Source organism: Nipponia nippon, unplaced genomic scaffold, assembly GCF_047370975.1.
Source record: "Nipponia nippon isolate SJK-2023a ecotype South Korea unplaced genomic scaffold, ASM4737097v1 scaffold_2, whole genome shotgun sequence".
NCBI lineage: Eukaryota > Metazoa > Chordata > Aves > Pelecaniformes > Threskiornithidae > Nipponia > Nipponia nippon.
In genome coordinates this window covers 119,300,630-119,327,144 of record NW_028262336.1, presented here as the reverse complement: position 1 = coordinate 119,327,144, position 26,515 = coordinate 119,300,630, and the positions used below count along the sequence as shown (strand labels likewise).

At 45.2% G+C, this 26,515-nt stretch overlaps 1 protein-coding gene and 1 long non-coding RNA gene across 4 annotated transcripts in view; one reads left to right on the top strand and one right to left on the bottom strand.

The window, feature by feature from the left end:
* SESN3 (sestrin 3) overlaps positions 1–14,939 on the bottom strand; it is a 45,046-nt gene extending 30,107 nt beyond the window's left edge. For 2 of the 3 annotated variants that reach the window (XM_087758215.1, XM_087758216.1), the window contains exon 1: positions 14,735–14,939. In XM_087758215.1, the coding sequence (XP_087614341.1) occupies positions 14,735–14,833 (99 nt within the window). In that variant the 5' untranslated portion in view covers positions 14,834–14,939. Of the gene's footprint in view, positions 1–7,483; positions 7,585–14,734 lie in introns of those variants that run through there. The other variant, XM_087758217.1, reaches the window with a different exon arrangement.
* A 366-nt stretch (positions 14,940–15,305) lies between these two features.
* On the top strand, positions 15,306–23,324 carry LOC148055933 (uncharacterized). Its single transcript, XR_015705124.1, has 3 exons — positions 15,306–15,601; positions 16,391–17,107; positions 17,212–23,324. It is a non-coding gene; the product is annotated as an uncharacterized LOC148055933 (long non-coding RNA).
* Positions 23,325–26,515: the final 3,191 nt, after the last annotated feature.

Genomic DNA, 26,515 nt, shown 5'->3' with positions numbered 1-26,515 from the left:
TTCAGACTGAATAGTACCACAAAGAGATCTGCTCACAGCCCGTACAGAGTCCTACCTTTACACTTTAATGGAAAAAATAATAATAATATCCTCCTCTGATTAGCATCTCAATCCCCCTGCAGTTGTAGGGGAGGAAGCTGGGCTCTGACCTCTGCACCGGCTCACTAAAATTGTTTCCTTCCCAGCTTCAACTACCTGCACGATAGGCTATCATCGGAAGCAACGAGGCTGCCCTGGTGTCCTGGTCACACAAGGTATTTTGCTGGCTGAGGTGTTAGTCAAACACTGCTCCTGACTATTGTCAAACACTACATGTTTACTAACTACTAAACACTGAAAAATCTTTACTAGCAAAGTGTGGAAATCCACCAGTGACTTTGAAGAAGGCAAAGGCTGAGCATCTTCCCAGTGTGAAAACCTGTTTGATCTGTAGCTATGAGACCTCAAACCATACAGTCCTGCTTTCCAGGCACTTCCACTACTTTTCACCAAATATTTCACCACGCAACGTCACTGCTTGGTTACAGCTCTCGCTTCTTGTAGCTGTTCTCTTAAAACGCAGGAGGCGATGCGCTCTGTCTGCTCCCCGGTTCAGCCAACTGGTGAGAACCATCGAACCAGGATGTGTAAGTGGAAACTTTGAATTTTAGCAGAAGAGCAGCACACCAGCTGCACAGGAGCATTTCGTTACCCGGAGCGTATCACAGGCCCTTCTTCGCTGCATCTCAAGGAAAAGGTAAAATCGCAGAAGCCCCACACTCCAGAAATAAACTCACCACGTGTCCCTGCCGACACTCCCTCTTGATAAGTCTGTGTCCTTGCAGTGTTTTCAGCTCGATAAAGACTACTACTGAGCAAGTAAACAGTGTCCCAGAATACGCTGCTACAGAAACACGCTCCCAAGCACCTTTCACTTACCAGGTACTATATAAAACCAAATTCTATTCTGAGACATAGGAAAGTCAAGCAGATGGCAGAAGCATGGGTTTTCAAACTGCTTTTCCCACACATTTTATGTACAAAATGATCATAGCAGTTATTTTAAATCTGTGTGCAGGAACTATCTTAAGAGTCATGGAAGTAACTTGCCAAAATTCAGAAAAACAAATCCTCTCACCCAGATAAAAGAGGGAAATGTGCTCAGCTCAGTCCTGGAGTCGCCCCGGTTAGCTTTCTGCCATCTTTTTCACATAGGATTGTGAAACACAGTAGCTTGAGTCTTGGAAAGCTACTCTGAACCGCTGAGCTTGCTGTCACAAGCATGTCAAGATATTTTAATTGATTGCCTCCTGGCTGTCACAGTCCACGCATAGTGTGGTTTTACCACCTCCAATAAAAGGATTAGGAACCAACCAGTGGGTGAGAAGCTCAAGCAGAGGTACTTAACTTTTTCCACAATGTGCAACTAAGCTGTGGAAACCCCTGCTGTAAGATGTTGTGGACACCTGAAGTCAGCATGTGTTTCAAAGTGAATTGTTTGAGCTCATGGAAGAGAAATGCAAGAACGGTTATTAAATATGGAGAAACCACCTCCAGCTCTGGAACTTTTCAAGTTGCAAATACTTGGAGACTGGGAGACAGTGCCGAGGGAGTGCCACAACGAACTTGCTCGATTTTGTGTCCTCTTCCTTAGACACCTTCCCTTGGCCACTGTCAGAGACAGGACACTGAGTTTCGATCTGATCCGCTATACCTGCTCCAGTACCGTTATGTTATATATCCGCAGCAGACTGGTTCAAGAATACTATTTATTCTACAAATGCTATTAAAAAAATGAAATATATTTTCTAATATAGATCGGAATTGGCATCACCCGAACAAAGAGACATTTCAACTAAACTGGACCGTTGTAGAAACAAGCATTGTGCTAATCCAGCCTAAAAGATGCAGCCCACATTATGGAGCTCCGCACTGCCCGGGTGAGCACACTCCTACACTGTCTGTTCAACGCAGGTGGTATCACATCATTTACTTCACGATCTTGAGTACGTTACACTTCAATTATTTACTAACACTGTTTTTATGAAGCAAATGTTATTTTTTCCCCTTTTCTGAATGTGCCTCATCAGAAGTTACATCAATTTAGATCTGAAAAAGGTTAAGGAAAAAAACCCTTAAGAGTTAAAACATGAAGACAATATAAATATGTTCCCTCCCTACACACTTGATGGGCAGATGATGTTTGCTTAGATTGATGGTATCTACCTGGAACAACATAAGCAGACGTTGGCTATGCTACCTCACCATGAAGCACTTTAGCTAAGCCGTTCACATTAAAATTCAAGCCGACATAAAAATATTAGAACACGAGGCTGACATAAGGTTTCTAGTTTACAGCAAACAGAATTTGTGGCCAGCGTTCCTTAAAATTTTAAAAGTTAATCCATTGAAAAAAATGAGAAGCCCCCTTGGCGCACGTTTCTCAGACAAATGCTCATGTGCAGTTGATGATCACTGAGCATCTTTGTTACAGTTCAGATAACGTAAGGAACGCCGATGCTGTTCTCACAGCTCTGCCTGCAAAGGGACAGTCCCTCTGGACGTCCAAAAGAAGCAATGTCCTGCTTTAAGAGAAGCACCTTTTTTGCCATCTTTCTTTGGTCGATGACTCAAACAGAAAGAACGTGCCAGGCGAAAAATAAAATCTCCCTGACTAACATGCTTTACCTCTAGCCTAAAGGTACAATTTCCAAGAGCAAGCGCCTTGCTGTCTAAGCCAGGAGTTTAAGCCTTTTTTGATTAGTTGACTCATAAGCATTTTTCAGAAGGAGGTGCTATCTACACCATGCATATGACTTTACTGAAATAAGTTTTCTTACACAGTCTCCTTGAAAGAAGTCCAGAGAAATCTCACGGGTGCTAGGGCCACAGATGGAAAACCACAGGTGAGCCCTTTTGATTCTTCACCTGATAGGAAATCCTGAAATAGTCACCAATTAGGGCAAATTATTTCTCCAAGGAGTCTTATTTGCAAAGGCTGGAGACTCTTTTACAATGAGCAAGGAACTGACATGCTTAACTGTTTTATGTTCGATTAGTCTGGGAGAGGTTTGGGCAAGAGGCCGACAGAGGAAAGGCTTCATCTCAGTAGCACATCCGAAAGCCACCAACTTGCTGGAACAACCATAACAATGCTTGCAGTCAGGCAGTTTCTTCCTCTTTCTTCTTCTTTTTTTTTAAAGAACAGTTTGCATCTTAAGCTACATCTTACCAAAGTGAGTCATTACTGAGATACCATCTCCAAAACACAGTGACTTAACACAGCTGAGCTGGTGGCAGCAAAGACCTAAAGTACAAATGTATTTTCCTGACAGAGCTTGAAAGAGATGCTGATTTTCAAAAACTAAGACTCGTAACTGTTATAGATGATTTCTTGCATGCAAACACAGAGCCATGTCCAGAGACAGATCAGCTATTCCTGTTCTCTTCAGCTGTCCAGGCCAGCAGATGGGCAGAACTTCAGATTTACCTCCAACCTCAGAGCTAACAGGCGCTACTGGCTCCTCAGATTACTGCCTATGCTTTTTCTAAGAGGACTTTTGGCTACATTTTAGTGACTTAATGACTGTACAAAAAATCACGATTAAGTACTACAGAAATAATAAAACCACTAATTTTATACCTTGCCTGAATAACATCTTCTGTAGCTACGGAAGAGTGATTAACACGCATTGCCGAATGAGACCCTCCACTGCGTTCCAGTCTACTTGCCTTTTTTCTGCATGAAGTCACCAAACCCAAACTAAGACCTTTGCATCAGGGCAAGCCCAGCTCCTAAGAGAGACAGTCACAGACTTTATCTGCACCCAGCTTAGCTCTGTACAGACAGAAGTTAGACCATGCAACGAATATTCCAGTTTTTCTGGGAAACAAGAGCCTAGCTTCTCAAACAAGACAAATTACTCATGTTGGATGGCTGCATGCTGCCTCTTAAGTATTCATGAGGCGCAGCTTAACCCAAAGGAGTGTCCCTACAAAACAGCAACAGCACTGGATAGTCAAACTGCTTCTGCTTGTACTGCAAGTTTCTGTTGGATAAATAGGTCAAGTAACTACAGCTTTATCTAATACCTTTTGCCTAAGTGACCTAAAGAGCAGGGGCATGGAGGGAGACCTTCCTTCCACCTCCATTCCCATTTTGCTTTCCTAAGCCATGTGTGAAAGACGGCTCCAGCATACCCTCCCTTGGTGCAGGCTGCTCTCTCTCCACTTGTCCTCTGCTCAGGTGTAACAAGCACCAAGCTTCATCTCCCCTGAAGGACTACAACACCAGCTGCAGGCTCCTTCACCCTTTAATTACGCTACAGTTGACCTTTTCAACCAACACACCTTTTCTTCTACTTGTGAAGCACCAGTGCTGAAGCGAGACAACGAGTTTTAAATCACTGTAATGAAAGTCTCTTATCTCAAAGCAGGTTCTACCTGCATGATCCCTGATGTTACTGCCTCATCCAATCTTTCCCCAGTAACACAAAACTTTAACTATTAATGTAATTGAACAGTTTGCTTAGGTTTTCTGGAAAGAACAGAAGATGAAGATTTCTGGAGTCTCCCGAAGCATTAATACAGCATAAACTAGTTGGAGTTCTGGTTCAACACTTCCACTGTATTTGTTCAAATGTGAAGACTGCAAAACGTAAAAGCATGAAATATGGCGGAGAAACAGAATCAAAAAAACCTACAAGGAAGAAGACAAAAGGCTGTATCTGATTCTAGTTCAGACGCATTAGAGCTCATCTTCTGCATTTCAGAGGAAGAAGCTAACCCGTCAAAATGAACGGTCGAACAGTGGACATCATGCACCTGAAGCGTTCTTTTAATGTGTTTCCTTCTACTAGGGACTAGAAGTTTCCACCGCAGGATGGTAATGAGGAGTCCCGATTTAGAGTTTTCTGGCAGTAGTGCTCTTGAGCGAAAACTGCTGCAACCAAGTTAAAGAGGACTTAAAATACAGGTGCTAGAGCAGCTGCCACAGCACCTACGGGTGTTTCGAACAGCCTTTGGAGGAAACAGAACAAGCCAGCTCATAGCGGGGACAGAAATGTGATGCTTTAACTTTAAATTTTCATTTATAGTGTGTTGTTATCAACTTATTACTACACAAGAATAGTGACGACTTGTGAGCTTTAACAGCATGTTTCTACCTCATATACACTTCATACTACGTATAATGCCTGTGAGCAGCCTGCAGGGTTAGTAGTACGGGTGCTTCCACATAAATAGTTGCCTTAATTTTCTAACTCTAAGCTAGTTACAGCAGTGAGGCAACGAGGGCTCAGTGGAATAATCAAATCCTGATGCCGATTTCCAGGGAGGGTCAAGGTTCACTCTGCCCGCTGGACAGCCAGTGGGTATCTGCATGCAGGCAGCACGGTTGATTTCAAGACACAAAACATGTTGTAGTAAAGGAACATTTCAAGTGTTCTTCCATGCTGGATGAGATCCAACCGGTGTCAGGTAGAATATTTAGACAGCGTGTAGGCGCTCCATTTCATTAGAGGTCTAATCAAATTTCTAAATGCTAGAACAAATTACTATTTCCACACCTCTAATCAGCAACGAGGGTGCTTTACTGAGAAGAATGTCAATCAACTCGGAGGGAATATTTTTTATTTTTTCAGTTAATAAGGATAATTACATTAAAACAGATTTAGAACCATATGGCCAAAACCCCTCCAGATACATTTAGCCAATAATGTAACTATATTCCCTTCACCACATGCTAAGGCAGGAGATATTAAACATATTTACAAGCACATGCTATTAAATTAGGTTCAACGCTGTTAAGATACTGTCTTATTAAATAGTTTTTAACTGCACAATTCATACAGAGGGGAGAACATATGCTGGCTTTCAATTGTTTTGCTGGTATCAGCCAGAGCAAATCCAATGCAGTAATAAACAGCCCAGAGACAGATAAAAGATGATTTTGAGTAAGCAGCCCTGTACTGCTCTAAGAATGGCTTACACCAAGACAGCTAGTACTTCTTCACTACCATCAACATAACTCTGTTTTACTCAGGCTGTGTGGAATTGCTCAGAAGCACGAATTCTTAATTGCCAAGTAACCTACAAGTCACATTTAACGTTCATTTTTGTGTGAAAACGTTAAGTGAGGAGTCATCCTTGCAACCATTCCTCCCTTCTAAGGAAGAATTTAATTGATCCTTTAAAGTATCAATTGGCTCTAAAAGAATTTACAATTCTCTCTAGTTTCATGCCAAAACCAAGTTCAAATTTAATACACTTTAAAACAGATACATAGTTATGCATTTTGATTCTGAAGTGCAGCAATTGAGACATACTGGTTGTATTTACGAGTATATTGCTCATTCTGAATAGATGAAAACCTGATTTTAAAGTCACCTTTTACTTTTCTTCCAAATGTCTTCTGAAGAGATAATAGAGACCTATGGCTCCACATAAATCTCAAGAATATGATTTCTCCTGGCTTTCATACATGTTAACCTAACATTTGTGTACATTGGAAGACTTAAACAACAACCCAAAGGGTGGTCTACACACTGGTCACACCACACGGAGCAAGTCCATGAGGAACTTACTTCTTGTGTTATGCAGGCTTATCCCTTCAGTTCCGGCCTACTCACAACACATGAAGCCAGGAATGCTTCATGTTCCTATCCATTATTATTTTTTCCCACCTGATCCCCTGAGGAAGGGGACTGCAGGTAGCCTCACACTGTTACCAAGTTCACTAGGTTGGGTGCCGAGCTCAGAATCCATTAGAAATCCATTGTTGGTCTAACAAAACAAGATGCTTACCTTGAGAGAAATAAGAGAGAGTCATTAAGAAGGAAAAAAAATAGGTGTTTAATCAGGAGGTTGTGTCTGTTTATTTATCTTACTCTAATTCGGTTAACCCGGGACTTTCAGGGAAGATTTAAGATGTCTTTCTAGATTAAGAGCACCAACTTCCATCTCTTACCCTCAGCACCATTACTTACACCGTGTACAGCCCCTTCCTAACTTAAGTCCCAGATTGTCACAAGCACTATGCCCTAGAAGAAAAAAGCCTGTGCTTCAAAACATCTTACTTTCAATTTAAATAAGATGCGAGAATGAAGATATTTGAATAAATCAATAGTTGATATGGTCTATACCAAGAACAAAATAGTTAGTTTCTCAGCGTCCTAAACATGCAATATTAACTATCATCTATGCTGGTATTTTGCCCCAACTGATAGTTATCCAATGTCTGATATGCAAGAGGCATCCTATAATAAACATTTGAAACTAGTGGTTAAGAGAGACATTTAAAATTAATACCCCTTGATCACAGCCTCCCCTTATTATCAGTAACACTAGTTTGCCCAGGGTGGCATACCGAGAACCCCATAAAATTTCTTGAACTATCCCTAACACATTCAATGGACTGACTGATAGATAAACAGTCAGAAAAAAATTGTTTGTGGAGAACATCCCTACCTCCCTGTAATGGAATTTCACAAGATACTTGAGTCACCTGCATTACGCTCCCTATAGCTTCTACTTAAAGCGCACAGACTACCGGGCTGGGCTGCAGAGCCAACAATGGGAAGGACCTCTGCATACAAACAGGAACACCTGCAAAGAACAGAGAAATTAAACAGCATACATTATTTCCATACAGGCTTTTCCAAAGCTGATGAAGTGCAATTTCTCATTAACTGAGGTCTCCCTCCTGACAACTCGAATTTCTTTTCTACTGAAAACACCCCTTTTCCCCCCAGTCTCTCCTGACCCACTTAGACAAAAGCCAATATTCAGCCTGGCCAAGCAACCTATTCTTGTGATCCCTTCTTATTTTCCAGCCCTGGAAATGGAAATCCGATAATAAAATTTCCAGACCAACTCCCCTAGCTATGCAAAGCCAGGGGAGAATTATACCACTATCTTCTCTCGCTCAAGTCTCCCTAGCCAGAAAAAAAGGTTCAAATAAGAACCAAACGAGTATTAACAGCTCCCTTGCCAACGTGGGAGAGAGGAAAAACCAAGGACGCTTAACAAACCGTATTATTTTTTTCAGATTTCAAAACACCGCCATTTAAAGAGATGTGAAATTTGAAGCACTAATTAAGTAATATGCATAAATTTAAAGCAAATGCTCACAGAGTCCACATCTCCAAACCACAGCCTCTGATTTGGCTAATGCAATGCACCACTCCTACCAGCAGCAGTAAGTCTTAACAGAGGACAACCTCCACGCTTGGCTAACTCACTCCCAACACTAAACCTCAAAGTTTCTTTTGAAGAAAATCCTCCTCCCCACTTTCTTTCCTTTCTTGCCTCCACTCCCTCCCTGTAATTCAGGGAAGACTGTGTTTTTGCTTTTGTTTTTTTAAATAAAAGTGACTATTCTAAATGAGCGTGGTTCCTACGAGGCCACCTCTTACACCTTTTCATTGCAAAACAGCGCCCTTCACCAGAGGTTCATTTCACTCATGCCACTCTCATTACAGGTCTAATGAAAATTTAATAGTTGTACCTTCTCATTTTCAGCACATAAGACTAGAAAGGTACAAGGAAAATTTTTTAAACTAGTTTTTAAGGCAAAAGTGGAAGAACCCAGTAACCCTCAAGACCAACATACACATGCAAAGAGCAATAGTGCTCTCTGATTCCAGGCAATGAAGCCAATAATTACACAGGAGGGTGGGAGAACAATTATTTAAAAGGGTCAGACTCTGAAAAGATACAAATTACTGCAAGACTCGTGAGGATGGGGAAGGAGAGAAACCACAGTCATCTCTGGGTTTTCACTGCATTTATTTCACAGGAAAGAATCCTGTTCTTTAAGTTGTTTTTTTTCATCGAAATCTTTCCAGAAAAAGTAAGAACAAATGAAGGTGAGGGGCCCGTTGCTGACAATCCTAACTGCCCTAAAAGGCTGGCTTTGTTGCTCTTGGTTTATAGCTTTACATTTTGGACCCTCAAAGACCCATCTTCTCCCTCGAGCTGTGCACGCAGGATTAGTGGATGAGTGACCCGAGCTGGTTTCACCACGGCAGTGCTCCAGGGGACTGGAAGACACAAACACAGAAGGCAGACACCATGTTTTACACAACAGAAAGTTGCTAAAATTAGAGCCGATAAAAACAGAGGTAGGTTTTCATGCTAGAGTTTGCAAATGACTTTGGGAACTGCTTTAGAAAGAGGCATATCGGAGATTTAAAGCCATCTAGGCAACTGTAAATGAAGACAAACACAGCATGACGATACTATTATTAAGAGCGGTCAAACTATGGAAGACATCATTTGATTTTACAAAATAAGATTCTCTGTGCCAGTCAAGTTTGTTGATCAGATTTCCAAAGCCAACTACACTATGCAACTCAACGACAAAGATGCTACATTGTGGAAAACCCAAGGTGTTTTCCAAGCAAAGGCATAACAACTTTCATTTGCTTGTGTGCAGAATAGATTGAACCAGGTTGACTTTCCTCAAAATAGTCGAGACGTCCTTGAAAGGCCTCTTGATTTCTACAGAACAGGTAACAGCATCTCCATGCACCTTCATGACTCATGCTGACACATATTTTAGCTTACACAGGCTTATGAGACCTGACATTAGACTATTTTTGGTTCACTTTGGGCTACTTTCTTACTCACCCACACAGAACAATAAAGTGAATGAAAGTGTCTCTTCTTTTTTTTTTTTTTTTTTTTTTGGATATGACCTCAGCTCCCTGAGTCTAGACTAGTGCTATTGTAAGCATCTCATCATTTAATGACGTTCACACATTTTTCTATCTTAAAAGTAGGTGCTTTTTTTGACAGCACCAGACCTAGAACAAATTCTTCCAGAACCTCACACCTCTGGACACTTTCATTTTCCAGGCTAAATGTATTTATGCCCATTTTACATCCATCTGCTCTTGAGCTAATTTCTCCTCGCTGGCTCTTACCATCAGATGTATTTATAGACATGGATCACATCCCCTCTCGGCCTTTGTTTCTGCTGGATTAAAAAACCAAACCGTCTTAGTTTCCTTTTGCAAAATCAGTACTCTGTTTCTCCCAGCACCCACCCAGCTCACCTCTGCCCCTGTTTCATTAGGGTCCATCCTTCCCAGCTTCCCTCCTCCCCAACGACACTGCCCTGCAGGGTGACAGGAGGCTGCTGGTCCTCCTGCACGCCGGCATCCTTCTCCCTGCTCCTTCCAAGGAGCTGCTCTTATTCAAAGTTATGAGTAACACATAGCCAAGCCTATAAGTCCTACATTTCGTACCAATGGATTTCACCTCACTTTAACTACGCCAGCACGCAAGGTCTCCCAGCTTTCTATGAAACGTTCTGCTCTTTACCTGGACCAGGAACATTTGCCACTTCTGCCGTGTGTACGTCTTTTAGAAACAGTCACACTCGCATCGTGATTTGGGACAGCGTTAAACCTGATTACTTTCAAAACTGATCCTTTGAAAACCTACTGGTGGCCTCCTCTCAGCACAGTGACTTCTCCTTTCCGCATGGCCCACCACCATCCCCGCTCCCCCCAGGTCCCGATCACTCCTGTATAATTAACAAGAACAGAAAAATACACAAAATGTGTCAGATCAAAGGTCCCTATTGCCCAGTAACCTGTCACTGCCAGGGGGCAATAGCAGACATGTAACAGCCAGGAAAGCATACAGAAACTGTACCGGATTACAAGTCTCGTTTAATTTTTCTATTACAAATTTGCCCAAATACTTTTCAAACCCACTTAAACTTTCTGGTATTTAGAACAGTTTGTGTTAGTAAATCCCAAAGTTTAATTTGAGCTGACTCGCTAGTGCAGCAAGGAGTTCAACCTTTGATGTTACTTCAGATGTTTAATGAATGAAGCCTAGTTTTAGTCCATCCAAAGCTTTCGGAAGAGGACACTCTAGCAGATGTCTTATCAACAGAAGACTACTACATCATTAGTGTAGCGTGACCTACTTTTGGTGGTATCATGTCATACATATTTTTTTCATTTATCTGTATGCTTTTCCGTCAAAATTTGCTTTTGTAACTTGTATAGTATTGAGACTCATGCTGAAGGAGGAGACTGGCATGGCGGGATGAGGAGCACTGGAAATTATGTCCATCATACTGGTGGCTATTTCCCCTCTCACAGGATCACCCTGATTGGGCAGATCTATGAAAAACAGGAACAGATCCTGGATTTCATATACCTTTATCCAGGACTCCAGCACAGAGACTGGCTTAAGCCAGGAGGGTCAGCTAAGCCGGGTTCACTTCCACCTTCCCAACAGCGATGGATGCTTATAAACCGCACTCCCCCATCACCCATTTTGCTGTTGCCCTTGTATCTCCCTCGCTGAAATCTAACACAAACCAAATATTTAATCCTGGCACCATGTTTATACTCATTTTCTTTTCTATCCTACCGACTTGTATGTACATGTAAAAAGAACCTTTGACTTCATATGCTTTGCAATTTGCAACTAAGCTTGAACAGTTGGCAAACTCTCTCTGTTCCTACATTTCTTGACATATCAGGATTTTTCCATCCCCTGAAGACTTTTTGCTTATTCCTAAAAGCCTTCCTGAAGCAGTGATTTGTCCAAAGAAATACTGAGCCCTTCCTATATATTCTCTCCTTGCTTGCTTGGGCTATTGGTTCTGTTTAGGCAGGGGAACCTTAGGTTTCCATCAGGCTCCAGACCCCCTCCAGACTGGCACCCTGGAGCTCCCCTGCCCACGGACTCCTCCACTTGCTGGATTTTCAAAGGTGAGAGCTGGAGGCTGTCCTGGTTACTGCAATGGCAGCGACTCTCGGCCACCTCTAGGAAAGACTTGGCTACAGCACTCGTAGGCCATTTTAAGCACTTTTCCATATTGATATGCCACAGTTTTCTTACAAAGCCTGCCCATCAATCCCACGAACCGGAGCTACTCATCTTGTTTTGCTCATTCTTCCATTTATTTTAAGCTGAGTAAAACCATTAGCCTCAGTCGTCTGTTCAACAAGTGCGCTCGCCAAATCTAAACCAGCACCACCTATTACTGGTTGTCATTTTTTTTTTGTTTCTAAACCAAATAATGAGGTAGCTGTCATATCTATGACTGTCTAGGCCCTTCTGATTAGCAGCAATTGTTCTGCAAGTAGATCTGGTTATTTAAAGTGTCCCGTAACAATAAACCCAACCGGAAATCGTATCTTTTTAATATGAAAAACCTTCCTCATAGGCAAATTTAACCCGTGGATCCTTATCAAGTTTCTAGCGCTACCCTCATAGAGCTTTCTGTAATAAAATGTAACTTTGATTAATTTGACATTAGGTGAAAGCTAAAGTGCTGCATCTAGCTTTTCCTGTTTCCCTGTTGAAAGGGAAACTTACCTTCACCCATGAGAATCCCAAACCTGCTAGACTATTCCAAATTTCATTATATGCCACTAGGTAGAAAGCTTGCATTGCCCCTTATAATTTTGACAACAGCACTACCTAAACTGCGAGCGTTCAAGTGGCTTCAAATAAAGACTGAAGACTGAGGAGGGCAGAAGAGATTCAACATGTTTTAAGGCCAATCATTTTTCCAGTATATTATCACATGAGCATTAAAAAAAAGAACACCACCATCAAAAGAACAGATGAGGCAGCACTTATCTGAAGATTATTACTCTGAGACTCAGGTCAAATTTGCATCTCACTTCCACCAAGCCTTTTTTTTTTTTTTCCTGTTTTCTACTTGCATGCTTGCCAATGAAGTGCAAAAGGTTAAAATTTACAGTGACTTTTATTATACCAGCTTTTAAATAATTACAGATGTAGTCAGAAGCTTTGTACTTCTATGATGTTTATTGTCCAGCCTAAAACACAGATGCAATGATGTCCTAGTACAGCCGCTGCAAGCACAAAATACCTACATTTCAAGAGGGTTTCACAGGCTGTCGCTCAGTTTCTTTTTTCTTTCCCCAGTTTTGCAACGAAAGTAGCTGAAATGACCACAGACAAAGCAGGACAGCGCTGAGCTGCCTTCCTCAACAGACCCAACTGAGCACCTATGTTTTAACATCATCCTCCCTACATTACTTAAAAAAAAAAATAAAAATAAATTAAAAAATAAATCCAATCCAGCAAGTTTCCTGTTACCAGAAAAGTAACATCTAGTCCTGTCTCCCCCCATCCCCCACTGATATTAAAGAGGTATACAAAAAAAAGCCCTAACCAGCAGGATGAGACTTCAGCTTCAAAAAAATTCCATAATTTAAATTTAATTTTAGATCTACAAGTGCTGCCAACCACCACTTTATTTGTCAACAAAACGTTTTGATTATTTGGCAGAACAAAGCAAGCTCCCTCCCTGCTTTCTCCACAGACATATTTGGCACTGGTTAATTTGTATGTCTTTAGACATATGTCAAGTCTGAAGCTGTTTCAGGCTTTAACCCGCAGAACTTCTCTCTTTTAAGTACTTGTTTTTCTTAAAGCAGTAACAGCAACAAGTTAAAGCCAAGAAGGGATTCGATCCTGCAACGAAACGGTTAAAAATCAGGCTCTGCTGATGTGTGCTTCTCTGATCCATTACATTTCTCGCAAGCTGAGCTAAGAGCTGAGCACCAAGTATCAACTGTAATATGATCCAAGAGTTTATGGAAAAAATAACTGCACATACCAAGCATGCACATTTAATAAGATTTTATTTCCATAAAAATATTCGAGAAACATGATTTTTAAGATCTGCTTTTCTCTCTGACCGATTTTTAACGTTTCTCCTCCCCCCTCCCCTAAATACACACCTCCTTTCCAAAAACCAAACCCTTCAAAAAAAAAAAAAAAAGGGAAGAAAGAAAAAAGCAGTCCTACTGCAGGGAAGAGAGGCTTGAAAAACAACTTTGATTGGCACTTGGCCTGACCCACAGAGGAAGAAAAACAGTTTTTGGACAAAGAGCGCAAATATTTGAGCTCATTGACTTACAGGCTTTCTTAGCATTTGCAAGAACCAACCTGGTGCAAAAGTGTATCGCGAGGGACTGAATTAAAATAAACCCCAAAACGGCATCGCATTCATCTCGGGCGCTCGGACTCGGCGCGTTTGCACAGCTCAGCAATTTTAATTCATTTGCACTGGACAAACAAAAAGCACCTTAACTAATGCTCCCCGTTAAGCAGATGTCGGGAGGAGGTGGTAAAGCGATTACACCCCTCCTCAGGCACGGAGGGTCCCCGCAAGGGAGCCGCTGGTAACTGTGGGGATGGGGGTGACAGGACTGGGGGCGGGGGGCAGGGGCTTTTTTAATTTTTTTTAAAGCTCTGATTTCGGATGCCCCCGCACAAAGGCTTGACGGAGATGGCGGTGATGAATTTTGCCGGTGAGATACGTGGATAAACTTTCCAAGCGCCGCTGGGCCCCCAGTCACCACCCCCCCCCCCCTCCATGGCATCGGGGAGGTCACCCGCCCCCCAGACCCTCGGGGCGGGCGAGGACAAGCGACAGACGTGCCGGGGGAGGGAGGAGAGGGGGGTACGGGACGGGCACCCCTCCGCACCCCCGGCACGCCTGGGGCCGCATCCCCCGCACCCCCCCGGCCCCCACATCCCGGCAGGCCCCATCCACACCCCGCAGCGCCCCAGGTGCCCCGCAGCGCCCGCCCCCCCGCTGCCCTACGGCCCCTTTCTCCTCACGCCGCTGCCCCCGGGTCTCCGCCCCGCCGCCCCGCTCCCCCAATCCCCCCTACCAGCCTCCGCCGCACCGCCTCCCGCGGCGCCCCCCGCCTCACAGCGGGTCCCCGTCCCCCCCCGGTACCTGTCTCGGCACCTTCCGGCAATTGCCGCACACCCGGTACTGGCCGGCGGCGGAGGCGGCGGTGGCGCTGCCCACGGTGCCGGAGCCGAGCCGGTTCATGCTGGCGGGGAGCGCGGCGCTGGCCGGGCGGGGAAGGGTGGCTCCGCGCCGCTCAGCAGCCCGCGCCGCCGGCCGCCCCCATCCTCCAGCCGCGGCCCCAGCACCCCGCTCCGGGCCGCTGCCCCCCGCGCACACCCCTGCGCGCTCCGCCAATCCGCGCCGGCCGCCCCGCCCACCGCCGCCGCGCCCCGCCAATCCCGGAGGCCGCCCGCCGCCGACCAATGGGGAGAGGCTTTTCCGGCTCCCATCTCCAGGCAGTCTCCAGACGGGGGCGGGATAAGGGGCGTGGTCACCGCCGCGGAGGGGCGGGGCCGGCCGCGTCTCTGGGCAGCGTTGGGGAGAGAGGCGGGGCCGGCGCGCCGGCGCGTGCCTTCTCCCGACCAATAGGGTGGCTCAGCGGGCGCTATGCAAACGAGGCGCGGAGGCCCCGCCCCCGGAGCGGGGGGGTCGCGGCCCGGCGGGGGCTGCGAGGGAGCGGCGGGCAGGGGCGGGGGCGGCGGGGCCGGGGGCCGGGGCTCCTCCCCGCCGGCCCGGCCGGTCCCCGAGGGGCTGCTCCCCTCCGGGACGGTCCCCGAGGGGCCCAAGTTTGGGGGCGCGGGGCGGAGCAGGGCAGGGCGAGGGGTCACCGGTGCGATGAGGTGCGGGCCTCAGCCTCCCGCCCCGCCTGGCTGCCGGCCCCGGGCCCCGGCCCAGGCCCAGACCCAGGCCCAGGCCCAGGCCATCCTCCCGGAGTACCCCCTCCCCAAAGCCGCGGATCCCTTAATCATGGTGAGGGTGCTTGCTGCTGCCGGCCGAAGGCGTCCGGGGCGGGGGGCTGCCGGGGCGGGGGGCGAACCGCTGCCTCCAACAGCAGCCGCTGCCAGGCGGCAGCTTGCCCATGCAGGGACAGGGCTGCCCGGCTGCCGGGCGGAGCAGCAGGAGGTGTGCGCCTTAGGGGAGGTTGGGAACGTTGGGAGCGTGTGTGTGTGTGTGTGTGTGTGTGTGTGTGTGTGTGTGTGTTTGCCTCGGGTCGCCGGGATCGTTAGAAATGATGAGTCAGGTTTTCTAGGCTCCATGCTAATGCACGGAGATGGAGTGTATAATTAGGACAGAAACAGATCTATAATCTGCAGCCTAGGATAGCTGGGGTATAAACCTCTTTTTTACATCATAGCATCGCTGCAGTTTTCCTTGTTTGTGTGCTCTTTAGCTTTAGATTTTAAATATGCGTATACGGGCTTTAATGTGAGTAGTACCTCTGACATCAATAAAAGTTTGTTTATTAAATGTCGAGCCTTATGTAATTCCTGTCTTGAAAGATGATGGTATAGAAGGATTTGATTTTGTTAGGGAAATGGAATGCTATCACCCTATGAAATTTCTAAGAAGATTTGGGGTGTTACATACATTGTTTTCAAGGTTTCTTCTGGCAAAACAATTGTAAATCAGCTGCTTGAGAACTGTGATCTGCTTTGCCTAGGAATACTTTCTATTTTTGCAGAATAAAGCGTTGTGTAATTTAGTCAACTGCCTGGCTAAAAAGGGCACAATGCAATTAGTAATTTACATCTCTTAAAGGAGACTAATTGAACCGAGATCTGACTGTCTTTGAGAACTACTGAAAAGTTTCTCAGATCAGACTTCACCACTGTAAGTAAAACCGCATCCACAGCAACATCCTCCTCCATCCTTCCCCTTCCATCCATTTCCACAGGGATCTGTTCCTGAGGCAGAGCTGCCTTCAGCAGATGGGCACACTGTGGACTCTGCTATTGCCAGTCAAGTCACTGTGGAATGCATCCAAATGTTACAGTCACAGGCAGCCATACAAAATGCTTGGAGAGAAAGAAATGGAAGAGGTTGTTTTTTTTTTTTTTTTCCAAGCAGTATAGTAGAAATGACATCCCAACGTGAGAAAACAATTTGCTAGAGTGGAGGTACTTGCTGTGCCATGTCTGCATCCCACATACTACAGCATGGTGCTGTTGCAGCTGAAGTGACAAAGGAAAGCCAAACGGCTTAGTTCCATCTTCTAATGGGAATGTAATGCTAAAATGTAAGTAGGCAACCTGAATGATGTAAGTGGCTTTTTATTTATTGCTGAACTCCATGATAATGTTATCTGAAATGAGAAGTTTTAAAGCAAGCGGAACAGGTTCAGAGTTATAGCCACAAGTAATGGAGAGATGACTCTTCAGCTCAAGTAAGATCACTTTGAGTCATTTGCTGTCAAGGTGCCTGGTTCAAAACTCAAACCCATTGGCAAGGATGGTAGCAGGCAAGTTTGAAACACAGGTATGAGAATGGTTTCGGTTGAGTTGCTCAATATTTAACTTTGGAACATTGGCAAATATTCAGATTTCAATAATAGCATCCATTCATTTATTTTATTTCCACAGTTGCAAGTACACATGACTGGACATCATCAGAAATGTGGTTGGGTCCCATTCCTCTCCACCGAAATTATTCCCACCTTGAGTGACAACTTCAGACCTTTAGCAAAGCCCATTAAAAACAGGAAAAGTTTCCATTAGCCAAGTGTGAAAGTTAAGCTGACTTGTAGAGCAGTTTAAAATTTGAGAAATTTGATATCTAGTCTCTGTTCTGCCACAAACTTCTTGCAAAAGGGGGCGGGACATGTATGCCCAGATGCTTGAAGCATGTGGTTGACTAACCCTACTTAAACCGTAAGCACTTAAGTACCTTTGTGGCTCCCAGTCTTGCCTTTCAGTACTTCAGTATCTGAGAAATGTCAAGAGAAGCATAAACTTTGGAAGTGTTTCATTGTTTTTGGAAACAATACAGCAAATGGAAGTTGCCTAAAATCCTTTCCTGCACCCAACAAAAATTTTCTTGGATATCTTTTCTGAAGTTCATTTTTTCCTCTACATTTTCTTTCTATAAAGAGTTTTAATGCCTAATGGAGATCAGAATTGTACCTAACAGGGCCAGATGCAGTGCTTATCCAGCATCAGTATTTGATAATTAGTGTGTAGACTAGAGACAATACCAGAATTTTCAAAGCACCTGAGCTCTGTCTAGATGAAGTGTTTGGAAATGAACTGTTGGGATCCCTGTGGCACCAATCCTGGAAAAAGCCGTGTACGTGCTCAGCTTATGCCAGCTTATGCTCAGCTCTGTGGAGCCCTGCTGCCTGCAAAGACTTGTGCGTGTGCGCCTGGTTTTAAGCTCTTGGCTTGTTCCATTTTGAGTTAAACATGTGCATAAGTTCTGCAGAGTAAAACCCTCTCTTTGTACCAGCTGGCTTCTTGGTGAACATATCCACATTCTTGAAAGTTCTCCTTGTAAACTTATTTCTCAAAAGAAGTATTGCAAAAAATACTCAGGGCTCCCTTCACAGTTGTCTGGCAGTTTTTATGACCCAACTGTACCTCACCTGCCATCCGTTGCTGTGGGTTTCCTTCAGCTTTTGCCCAGTTACTGAGTCATAAAGGAAAGCAGAATCCTGAAATTAAGAGGTAATTCAGTTACGAGCAGCCTGGCATCTTGACCTGCCTGGAAATTTTAAGGCGATGGTCAATTCTATAAACGCAACCAGTCCTCTCTGCTGAGGTCACCTAAAGAGGCTGTGAGTTATTGCCGTGTATGGAAAAGGTGGAGATTTTCTTTTTCTTGATCATACGGAGCATACTGACTTGAGACCATCACATCCTTTCAGAGAGATTACCGACGTGCTGAGATAGAGTTGCACAAGTGGTTACTGGTTTAAACAGATTTTTATCATCAATGATCGTAACTTTTGCGAAGTTTAAAAAACAAACGCTATGATGAAACAACAAGGCAGGAACAAACTTCCAAAGGAAGTAGGGATTTCTCTGCCTTCTGGAATCATCAGATGCATTTTTGGCAGACACGTTGCAGCCAGGTGTGGACCGCTGCCCTCGCCGTAGGATTGGATGAGATGTGACGGCCTTTGCTAGAAGGTCAAAGTTCTAATGGCTTATGCAGCCTTCAAGCTAACATGATTCAAGCGGATCAGCTAAGAGGCATAGCACATCCAAACATCAAGCTGCTTTCATCCCCCAGCATGAGCACTTATACCACAGTTTAGCAGTGTGATACCAGCTTTGAACTCCTGCTGGGGCTGCGATATTTCTGCCTGGAATTTCCTGAAGAGAAGGTTGAGAGCTGGACACAGTGCATCTCCACTGCCTTCCAGAAAGCATCACACCCAACAGCCGTCCGCTGTACAACCAACCTGTGAGAGAGCATCAGAGCAGTAAGCATTCTCTGTAGATCGACTGTACAGTACTGACCATGCTGTGTGTCCCGGAAAAGTCAACCTAACTGCAGTGTGCTGTGCAGGTGCTACAGGAGTGCTCCGTCAGTCCGCATGACGCTTCTCCAAGATGTGCACCTACTGTACGAGCGTGCAGTGCTTTTGTTGTTCATACATTAATGCAACAGCTTGATGCTTCCTGAAAAGGTTGGATTGACAAGATCAGTGCTTTAAAATTGAACTCGTTATGCAGTGAATATGTTTGTGATTCATAGACCTCCAGCAGCTTGGAGAGAGAGGAAGGGAGGGGGCAGCTGCCATGCAATAGCTCTGACTGGATTGCTGCAAGACTAGAAATCCTGCATGAAATTAAAAGATCCTCAAGTTTTGCTCAGAGCAGGAAAAGAGGGCATGCCTGAGCACTCAGCTCTGGAGCCTTACCCACTCTCCCCGTCTGACTGCCACAATAAAGTGCTGTGCGTGCGGTTAGGCGAGGTGATTGACACATGTCACATGCCTTACATTTCATGAGTCCATGAATCATTCAGTAAAGCCATACTGAACATGGATACATAGGAAAATAGATGTGGTTTCTGAAGGCCAAAAATCCAGCCCGTTGCCACTATGCCAAATGAGTGATAGTCCTGCCTTCATTATCATAATTTTTGTTGCACCATTTTAATATCACTTGCACAGGGTTTAGATTATGTTGTTAGGGGAAGGAAGGGCAGCAGATAAAAGTGTGTGCCCTAAGCGATGTTACACACACTTTGACACTACAAAATTACTTCCCATCTTGATTTGCAAAGTGAGTGCTCAGATAATTACGCGAGACAGCGAGATGTGATATTTTGTGGAATTCTTCCTCGAGGGTGGGGGTACATGCCTTTTTATTTGCAGCATTTAAACCCTGACTAGGTAAAGCACTTGAAATTATGTTTATTGTAAGAAACAATTACAGCCTGGCCTAGGAGAGCTGAGCTCACTGACCTAATAGGCCTTGTTAATGTCTGATTTCTTTGACAGTTAAATAACTCTAGAAAGCATTAAATCACTACCCAACCAAGAAACCTCTTCTCCTCTCTCTCTGTATGTTCTCCTGTGGTTTGCATGATAATTCTCTAAATATATTTCAACATGTTGTTTACTTCAGTTCAGCCTTCTGAGACCACACTGGCCAATGCTGCGAGCCTGTAAATAGGGGATCATCTGGAAAAAATAGGTTATGCTTCGAGTTAACTTTGGAAGTATTTTGGCCTGTACAGTTTTTGGGAGTGATACAGCAGGGAAATGCATTAATTGAAAAAAAAATCTGAAAGGCAGGACAAAGGTAGCCTGGTCTTACTCCCTGCAAAAGGAGAATTACAAGTAATCCCTTGCCGTATATTCATATTAATACTGAAGATAGCCCTACCAAGCAGATTTAACAGCAGCAGCAGGACTATCTTTGGTAACCAAAATGCCTCTCCCCTCCAGAACTGGAGATAAGGTTCACGGGGTGGACACAGATGCCTGGGGTCATACGTGCGGAGCAGGGATAAGACTCGTGCACCGGCTGCACAACCATGATGTGAGGCACTAGCAGCACTGGGAAGGATGCGCCTGAAATTTCATCCCTCTCCTAAACATGGGTGCCTGCATCAAAGCTGTGGTTATTACATCTCTGTGAGATGTAGGTGCCCACCAGTGCCTTGGGCCTGGGTCCAGGTGGCAAGGTTTCCTCGAGAAGACAGAGAAGCGCTGCTGGCTCTTGGCTGGGAAGTGGGAGCTCCTGCCTCGACTCCCAGCTATGTCGCACGTCACTGGAGAGTCCAGCCAACCATGACACTGTAGGTCAGGCTGGATAAAAGCACCTCGAGCCCTCCTTTTACAGCCAGGACACCATGAGGCCAAGAGTTCAAAAGCCAAGGAGCCAAAAGAGGGCAAGCAGGAGGCAGCCGGCTCAGATACCTGCTGGTTGGGGAGGTGAACTGAAAACTGGGGTTGTGCTGCCTGTTTCCTTCCACTGCTTTGGCTCAGTTCCATGCCCAGCCAGTGCAAAGTGCACAAATGTCAATGTCTTTGGCTGAAAAAACCTAAAATTTCTCAAGCCGCAGAACTTGTCTGTTCGTATTTTGCAAATGAAACACACGATGCAGCATGATGCCACATTAAGGATGGAGCTGATCAGTGAAATTAGCTTCCTGTATTCACTGGCATTGTTACGATTTTCATTATTTTCAAATACAAAATGCAAACACAAAAATCAAATACAAACCTCGGCAGCTTTTGGGATATGGCACATAATTTAAGTCCATTTCCCATTGAAGCCCCCGAGATACAAGTATGTTGGAAGATCAGGCTGAATTATGGCAGAGTTTTATTCTTTCTTTGTAGACAAAGGAGAGATGAAGTGCTGAAAGATTTGCATCTGTTATGGACTTGGCTTATTTTGATTTAAAAATATTTTTACCCTATTTAATTGTTTTTCTGATGGTTACACCCTGAAAAAACAGAGCGTCAGTGCAAGCAGGATTTTCTCAGAAGGTATCACACTTAGAAGCAATTAGGTGTGAGTGAAGGCAGTTAGCACATGGGATCTTCCCCAGCAAAACAGGCTCAGCGCTGAAGGCTTGTTTGCATGTCATGTTTCTTCTCTCATCAATCGCCATCCAGATGCCAGGGACATCCTTGGACAGGAGAAGTCCCAAATTTTGAGATTCAGCCTTAAAGAAAGACACCTGCAGGGGAGCTGGCTGACCGAATCAGCAGTGCAGCGTGCCCGCACGGAGCCATGCAACCCGCTAACCTTGGCACTTCTGCTTGCCTTCCTCCTGCACGGCCAAAATACAGCAAGCAGGACGGGCCCAGCCATCTGGTGCTGCAGAGCAAGAGAAAAGGAGCAGCAGCTTCCCTGAACTAACATCCGTCAACTCCTTTCTGCTCCCGTCTCCTCTAGCCTGCCTGTTTGTCTGCCGCCGGATGGAAATGCATGACTCCTGCATGTAGATTTTCCTTTGAAGACTCTCTGACCTATTTTAGCCTGGCTTTGCAGTAGGCATGAGCTCTATTTATAATGTCAGGAGAAGGGAAAGGGAGGGTCAATCTGAAAGGGGAAAAAAAGGGTGTAAGCAATGCACCTTGCTGTGCTGGTGAAACCCTGGCAGTCACAGCTTCAGCGCTGGAGCCCCTGGGCTGGAAATGGCAGAACCCGACTCCTGTTTGGGCAAAGAAATGAATAATAACAGAGGTCATTGCATCTTGCTCTGCTAACTGCCAGGTCCATCTGGTATAACTGAACCTGAGGCACACAGACCTGGCTATTTACTATCGCCACTGAAGCATTTGTATTGATGAAGATTCAGGAGAATGCTGAACAGCAGAAGCAGAGAAATGGCTGTTTTATAGGCAGAGCGATGCCTTTGTACAGCAAAGGAGCATGATCTGAGATGGAAAACATAAAAGGATTGTATTTCCACAGCAAGGTCATGTCCTAAGAATTTTATTCGCCCACATTTCTATTAAAATGTCCTGTTACAGGGAGAAATAACTTCTTTTAGTCATGTTGTATTGCTCTTGAAACTTAACCTTCCTCTAGCTGGGTTCTATAAATCACTGGAAATCATGGATTTTCTTATAAACAGGCTACAGATCAGCTTATGTTGTTGTATTATTTGGCTTCCTCATTTCAGAAACAGTATGGGCCAAATTCTTCCCTGGCATTACTCCAGTCCTAGTACTCTTATTTTGAGAATGCTGGGCCAAATTCCCGCTCCCTCTTTTGTCGATGCATGTTCAGAGCCACTCTGCTGTAATCACTGGAGTCACATGTCATTAACACTAATGTACTGCTGAGCCGAATGTAGCCCTCTCTTTAAATATCACTTTGGTGAAGTGAAGTAAGGAAAATAATGCTGAATGTAGCCTTAAGCATATTACTTGTTCTGTTGAAAGATCATTCACTCTTGGCTTAACTTATTTCAGGCATGACAGTCTGGGAAAAAAGTGTATCTGTGAGTGAAATGAGACTCGGTAAGAGTCAATAACACCCGATGTATTGTGGTATTAATAAATGTATATTTGTGCTGAAGCATGCTAAACCTCAAAGGCTGGATATAAATATCAATGTCTATTGAATTTCAGGAAGAGATGGCTAGCAGTAACCGTGCTTGATGTCGTTCTGCAGTATGTAATCTGTGTTTACACAGGGACTATTCATAGGCACGTTCCTGTTGGTAGGCAGAGAATTTGTCTCTTCCTCGTCAGTTTATGAAAAGTGAATTTCTCCCCTTACTTCCCTGGCAGGATAGTTGGATTCCCTTTCAGTAAAGTAGCAGTGGTGTGCTACCGTGCAAGTAACGAGTCAGCTGAGAGGGCTGCGGAAAGAGTGCCAAGAAGCCCACCGTGGGATAAGGGCAGTGCTTGTTTAAATGCAAAGGGGGTCCTGCTGCCTCGAGTGAGCTCCTGCAGCTGGTGGGCAAAGCATCCTCCGTGCAGACTGGGGATCCTCCGAACCTCTGCAGCAACTTCTCCCCACGATAAAACATGGCATGTATGCATTTAATCAGAAAACGTGTCATAAGCGGTGGGGACAAGTCATACTGCAACAGAAGGATGTGGTTTATAAGCGGTGTCTGTAATATGACTAAGCTAGGGGAGGCAGAAGAAAGTGACTGGTAACTGTTTGTCAGTGTGGTGAACAACTTGCGACCATGCCAGGTAAGTTCATCGGTTGTGTTCTGAGCTGCCACGTGCAGCTGTTGTTAAAGCATTGCAAACTTGTTTGGCTATGGGTGGGAGAGAGGGGCACAAGTGAATAAATCACGTCTTTGGGTTTGCAGACCTGTAGCTCTCTGCCCCAAAGCAGAGAAGCTGACGTTTAATCTGAAAAATACTGGACAAAATAGTTGGTGTCTGGTAAAAAAAAAAATCGAGGCATGTCCTTTCTGCAGCATGTTTTCCTTTTGCCCACTAGAATGATGGAGGTGAGAGGTTATTCAGAAATGAGAAAGGGTGCTGGCCTGTTGCTGTGGAGGCACCTGCCCTGGGTGGGCATCTTGGCAGCAATGAAACTCCTCAGTGCTAAAAATACGGTCATCTTCCCAAGCTGCCTGGTACCCAGGCCCTAGTGTCCACTGCCTCTGTGTGCTGAGGTTCACTCTTAAAACAAGGTGCTGGGAGCTGGGACAGCTGACTGCTGTCTTCTGGGGCTGCCATGAACTACTTGTGTCTTCTGTAACATGGGAGTTATTCTTTAGAGACACAATGCTCACTGGCATCCAGCTTCATCATGAAAAGCAGCCAGAAATTGCAATTCTGTCAAACTGGATTCTTTTTTCTTACACCTGGAATTGCTTTGGAGGTGTTAAAGCTTTATGTACTTATTAAAGACAACATGAGACACTGGAGAATCAGACCCCATCTGCCTCCTGATACTCTTTTTCAGGGCTTCCTGAAGTATGTGGAGATCCACTTATGTAAGGAGCTGAATGGTGAAAATAAAAGTCCAGAAAGAGCAGTTGTCTGTGGAGTTATCAAAGAACAGCGTCTACACTTGATAAGCTGCAGAGAAAGTAAAACAGGAAAATACTCAAACTGGAGGCAAAGCTGATGTGGCTGCTCGGCTCTTGATAGTGGCATCAATGGGAAGAGCTCAACAGAGCATGCACAGTGTATCTGAAGTTATCTGAGTGACAGATGGAAATAAATTTTATTCTTCTCACCAAGAAAAGCGGTGTGATAGTTTTAGTGTGATCTCATTTTCTTCTGCTATTGACACTTTCCTGAAGTTCATGCTAAAGTGATTAGCCAAGGCAGGGTTTCCTAGGAGAGCTACAAGGCCTGGCGGGACATTCACCATCTAATTAGCTGCCACTGGTTAGTGCAGGGGAAAAACTGAGTGGCAGATTTTTCCCTCCCTCTCAGTACTGTAGTTGCATCCATCCCTGAAAGCTGGTGGATAAACCAAGGCATGGCCGTAGCCTGTTTGGGAGCATGGTGCCCAGACCTCCAAGCTTGTGTTGCCTAGAGTTTGTACTGACACAGAGGACAGTCCTGTGCTGGAGCTGGTCCATGAGCAGAGCCACTTAGCTTCCTCGGCGCTGGGCTGAATGGCTGTCCCACTTCCAGACCCGGAGCAGAGCTGGTGAGCAGCAGCATGAGCCTCCAGCCGCTGTGCCATCAGGCAGCCTTTCCCAGGGGACAAAGAGCTGCCTGAGAAGAGCCGGTAGGAAGGCAGGTAGGTCCTGGGCCTCTGACTTATCTTAAATGCCTTGCCTACTTGCTGCAAAATTTCCAGGGGCTTGGAGATAAGGTGATCTATTCTGATGCCAGGCTTCCCATGGGCACTGCGCTGGGATACCAGCATTTCGGTGCTTTACTGATCTGCACAGTTCGCATTTGGACTGGAGCACACCCACGGTGCGGCGATGGTGTGGCGGGGGTTTCCAGCCCAGACTCCCATGCGCTGCAGCTGAAGTGTGATAGCTGAAATCAAAAACGGACCTACTCGGTGCAACAGCATTACGAGCATGTGGCAGGCTTGCCTTTTTTCCACTCAATCTGTTGCGGAAGTATTAACACGCTTTGCTCTTCATGTTTTAAGAGGATGGTAGAAATGCATGCTGCAGGCTCCTTACAGTACTGAAGACATTGACAAATGTGTGGAGTTTGCTGAAGAGCTGAGAGAGGATGTTCACGGCATAATGAAAACCAAAGCTGGCGTGCATCTAGCAGAATATCCTGAGCAGCACCAAGAGACTTGCATAAGCTCTTGCATAAATATGCATTGGAGGTGAGAAATCCCCAAATAGTTGTGTTTAACGCTTTCCTTTGCATTTCTGTTATGCCTCTTGCCCATAAAGATCCACAGTCTAGAGTGGATAGCGACTTTTAGGTTAAGAAGCCAAAAAGTAGAAAAGAAGTAGACCCTCCAGAGGTGAGGACAGGCTCTCTGCCATCACAGGCAATATACAAATGACATAGCAATCAAAACAGTACTTCACAGTAAGTGAGGTCGCAGCAGTGAATTTCAATGAAACTGCAGCAAGAGCTGGCCATTTTAGACAAACTCTGTGCCGTTTCTAGGTCTCCCATGGCTTATCCGTATGGCCCCTGCTCCAAAGTTTCCCCGTGGCCAGAGGCTGCAGTGCTGTGGAGCAAGAGCCCTGCTGGTAATTGCAGAGGTCAGGCAAGTGCAAGGGTTTTGGCTTCTGGCTGGTGAAAATGGGACTCTCAAGCCGCCGATGAGAAACAGCGATACTGAAACTTCATCTGAGACAATCGCTACCAGGAAGATGAAACCAGCAGTTAAGGGTGTCGGCGTGAAACGAAGCAGCCAGTCAAAGAGGCATGTTGGCTTCAGGCACCTATGAACAAAAGGCCGTTTCATGAAGACGATGCCCTGGGAACAGCGCTGATGGGGGGAGGAGGACAGCAATCAAAGAGCGGGCAAAAAATAAGGTGGCTGGGTATCAGTGGACAGG